Here is a 3,303-nt window from a genome sequence, read left to right as displayed (position 1 = left end):
ACGTTAGCCAATACGTGTCCGAACGTGGACACAGTGACGCTACCTGGAAAGCAGCTGATTTAATCAAAGATGTGCCATTCTTTGTGTGTACAACAGCTGAGTGCAAAGAGCTTAACGCATCCGAGGCGTGGTACGATGCTGAAGAAGATGTGAAGCCTGCTGTAGCTACTCAGACAGGACAGGACACTGCAGTTATGGCAAAAGATAGGCCCAATGGTAAGTGGTCAGTGAACACAGCTAAAGCACCATAGCTGCACATGTTGTGATTTTGAATTCATTTTTGGATCAATTCCTTAGAGAATTTGTTTTAATCGCAGAATCAACCAGCACAGAGGTCAGAAGCTCAGTACTCTGTGTTTCCAACCTGCCCAGTAATGTGACAGAGGTGAGTTTGTACATCGCTGCTGACTGCTCAGACCTTACCATCTCAAAGGCTACATTTACACGGGCCCGGCTATTTTCATAAACGAACATCTCAACCTCTGTTTTCAAAAATAACATCGTGCACAGCTGTCAGTTTTTCAGAAAAGTGTTAATTTACACATACCCGAGTGTATATTTGCCAAACCTGTGGCCAGGTTATCCCAGTTGTAGTTGTTTTTTCCATTCACTGTCTATGGTTCCAAGGGCCATACACCCCTTACCCCATGTACAAAAAGAGTATTGGAACAGCACCAGGTCTTGCGTGAACTCGCAAAACCTGGGGGAAGGGGTAGGGGTAAGAGAGAAATGGGATTCAGCCTTTTGTCTTTTTTTTTACCCTAATCCATTGCATGGTACCATTATAGCCAGCAGAGGGCACTACAGGCTTTAACTGAAACTTGTGTCTTGCCAGAGTACCGTGATGCAATGGTTTGAGAAATACCAAGTGTCTGAAGTCAGCTTTCCCACTTTAAAGAATGATGTCAGGTGAGCGACTGCTCTATCTGAGAACCTCTATTGCAACACACTTTACTTGTGACATTATTTTATATCGTCCATGCCTTAGATTCATGTGTTGTTGCATCTCAAAGTAGAAATGCTCCTATGCTGTAACTGTTGTTACGTCTCAAGTCAAATCCTTCATGCAGCTGTTGAAGCAGCAATTTGCTGCCAAGATGGACACATTGTCAGCGTACCAACTGTCTCGTTGGCTACGTTCCCTAGAGTTGCCATAGTCGTGATAAATGGACTCCAATCTGCCAAGGATGCAGCGAGAGAGCTGCATGGCTGCTGCATGCAAGGCCATACTTTACATGTGGAGCACACCCACAAAGCCATTGGTGAGAGCCAGGCCTCGGCCTCCATCAGTGGATCTGAGTTTTCACACCATGCTGAGACTGACTCCAGCAGCACTGAAAGAAAGGTGAGACTATGGGGAGAATAAATGTGTAATTGTCTGTAATAATAGAGAGAAACTAGTGGACATAAGTAGAAAATGTTTGAAAGAAGCAAGGAAAAATCGTGGCATCTTGGATTACGTCTCTTGAAATTGCCCACTGGACGTGCTGTCTTGTCAGCAATAGCATTTCTTAAAGTCTGCAGCTGTCTCATGCAATGAGCCTTTGATTAGATAAAAGAAGAAGTCACCTTTTTCTCCAGAACATTATATACAGTACTAGTTATTTTCTTTTATGTATACATTCTTTTCTGACGTTTTATAGACCAAACGATAATGAAAATCATTAGTTACAGCCCTAAAATAGAATGGCTCTCGTAGACCTGTACATTCACTTTACATAATCCTGAGCATGTAGACTGTTTTTTAACGCTTTGGGATTAATTAATTCCTCCGTCGTCTCTAGCTGATAGCTCAACCGCCGCTTGGCTCCAGCGTCAAGCACAGGAAGGTGGTCTCGATTTCCCCCACAGCCAAGGGGACCTGCGTGCCCCAACACTACGGCACCATGGGCAGCTTCGATATCCTGATGTCGGAGCTGACGCAGCGCCACCCGGACGTGGAAAGGCAGCGGATTGTGGATGCGCTGATGGAGCTGAAGGCCGAGCACCAGGGCGTCCTCAGCGGCCTGCCCCTCAGGACCATCCGGGAGATGACGTCCGAGCTTCTGACCACGCCGGCGAGCGACGCAGTCACAAGGAAGCAAAGCTCAGTTCTTTAAAATCAAGTTTTCTAACCAGTGATTCGTTTAAATAGCATCATAAGTGACGTATTTCAAAGGAGAAGGCGGTTATGTAAAGAGGCAATTAATTTAAAAGGATTTAGATTGCCTGAAAGTTGCTAATATTTGTAAGAATCTACCATTGTGTGTTCTATTCAAGTTGTTGTAGTTTTTTCTTCAAAAGTTGGTACAGTGAAAGTTTAAAGGCTTCACACTGCTTACTCTGCTGTTGTTCGGCAGTTACATTTAGTTTAGAATTTCTTAAACAGTGTTTAAGGTTGCTCACAGTTGTATATGCAGCAGCTTGTTTTATTTTTGATATTTCTGTTAATAAAGCACGTTGGAATATTTCCCCAGCTCCAGCTTTGTTGTGCTGAATGTGAGCCCTTAAGTAAAATGTTTAAGTCAATGGCAGTCGCTGACTCGTAGTCCTGCATGCAGAGAGAAACAGAGCTGATGAAACTTATCATTCTGAATCTTTAGTTGATGCAAAGCCAGGTGTTGATGGCACTCTTGTATGTGTCGTGTTAGGACTTTAAAGGGGGATTCCGGTCAATTCCAACGCATAGTTTGGAAATTTGGAGCGCTGTCGGCAGAGAGAAAAACAAAACCAATCGGTGCTGCCTACTCTGAGTCATCCTCCTGCTAGAGTTAGCACCACACAGGCTAAAACGGGGCAAGTTTTAAATGTGTTTTTAGCCTGTAAACATGTTCGAAATGTCATTAAAAGTGCCTACCCATGTGAAGTGATTCCTTCTGAGTGAACACAGTGAATCTGACTGCTGTAGATGTGAAAGAAATACATGAAAGTTGTGCTAATTCAGCTGTGTGTAGTTCCTGTGAGATGAAACAAAACTATGTAGGCTATCTATTTAGTGATTTTAAGGTAGTGTTTCCAAACTCACCTCAATGATAACTTGTCTTCTGCTAGTTGTACTACAACACTTTGGGGAAAAAAAAAAAAAAAAAAAGCATATGCTTATTTTTTTAAATCTTGCCCTGTTTCAGCCTGTGTGGTGCTAACTCTAGCAGGATAACTCTGTGTAGGCAGCTCGGATTGGTTTAGTTTTTCTCTCTACTGACAGCGATCCAAATGTACAAACCATAGAGCAGTGTTGGATTCGACTGGCATTCTCCTTCACTGTCTATGGTCAGGTCATGGCATTTTCCTGCTATGATGACCAGCCACATGAGGTGGTACCAA

The 3,303-nt window shown here is 43.4% G+C and overlaps 1 protein-coding gene across 3 annotated transcripts in view; it reads left to right on the top strand.

Annotated features, from left to right (window-relative positions):
* The window catches only part of rbm44 (RNA binding motif protein 44), a 10,776-nt gene extending 8,083 nt beyond the window's left edge, over positions 1–2,693 (top strand). For 2 of the 3 annotated variants that reach the window (XM_032515396.1, XM_032515397.1), the window contains 5 exons: positions 90–216; positions 318–385; positions 836–909; positions 1,147–1,345; positions 1,785–2,693. In XM_032515396.1, the coding sequence (XP_032371287.1) occupies positions 90–216; positions 318–385; positions 836–909; positions 1,147–1,345; positions 1,785–2,099 (783 nt within the window). In that variant the 3' untranslated portion in view covers positions 2,100–2,693. The remainder of the gene's footprint in view (positions 1–89; positions 217–317; positions 386–835; positions 910–1,146; positions 1,346–1,784) is intronic. The other variant, XM_032515395.1, reaches the window with a different exon arrangement.
* Positions 2,694–3,303: the final 610 nt, after the last annotated feature.

The sequence above is a fragment of the Etheostoma spectabile genome, chromosome 5 (assembly GCF_008692095.1).
Source record: "Etheostoma spectabile isolate EspeVRDwgs_2016 chromosome 5, UIUC_Espe_1.0, whole genome shotgun sequence".
Taxonomy (NCBI): domain Eukaryota; kingdom Metazoa; phylum Chordata; class Actinopteri; order Perciformes; family Percidae; genus Etheostoma; species Etheostoma spectabile.
Note: the sequence above shows the minus strand (reverse complement) of the source record. Positions and strands in the feature narration are given on the sequence as shown.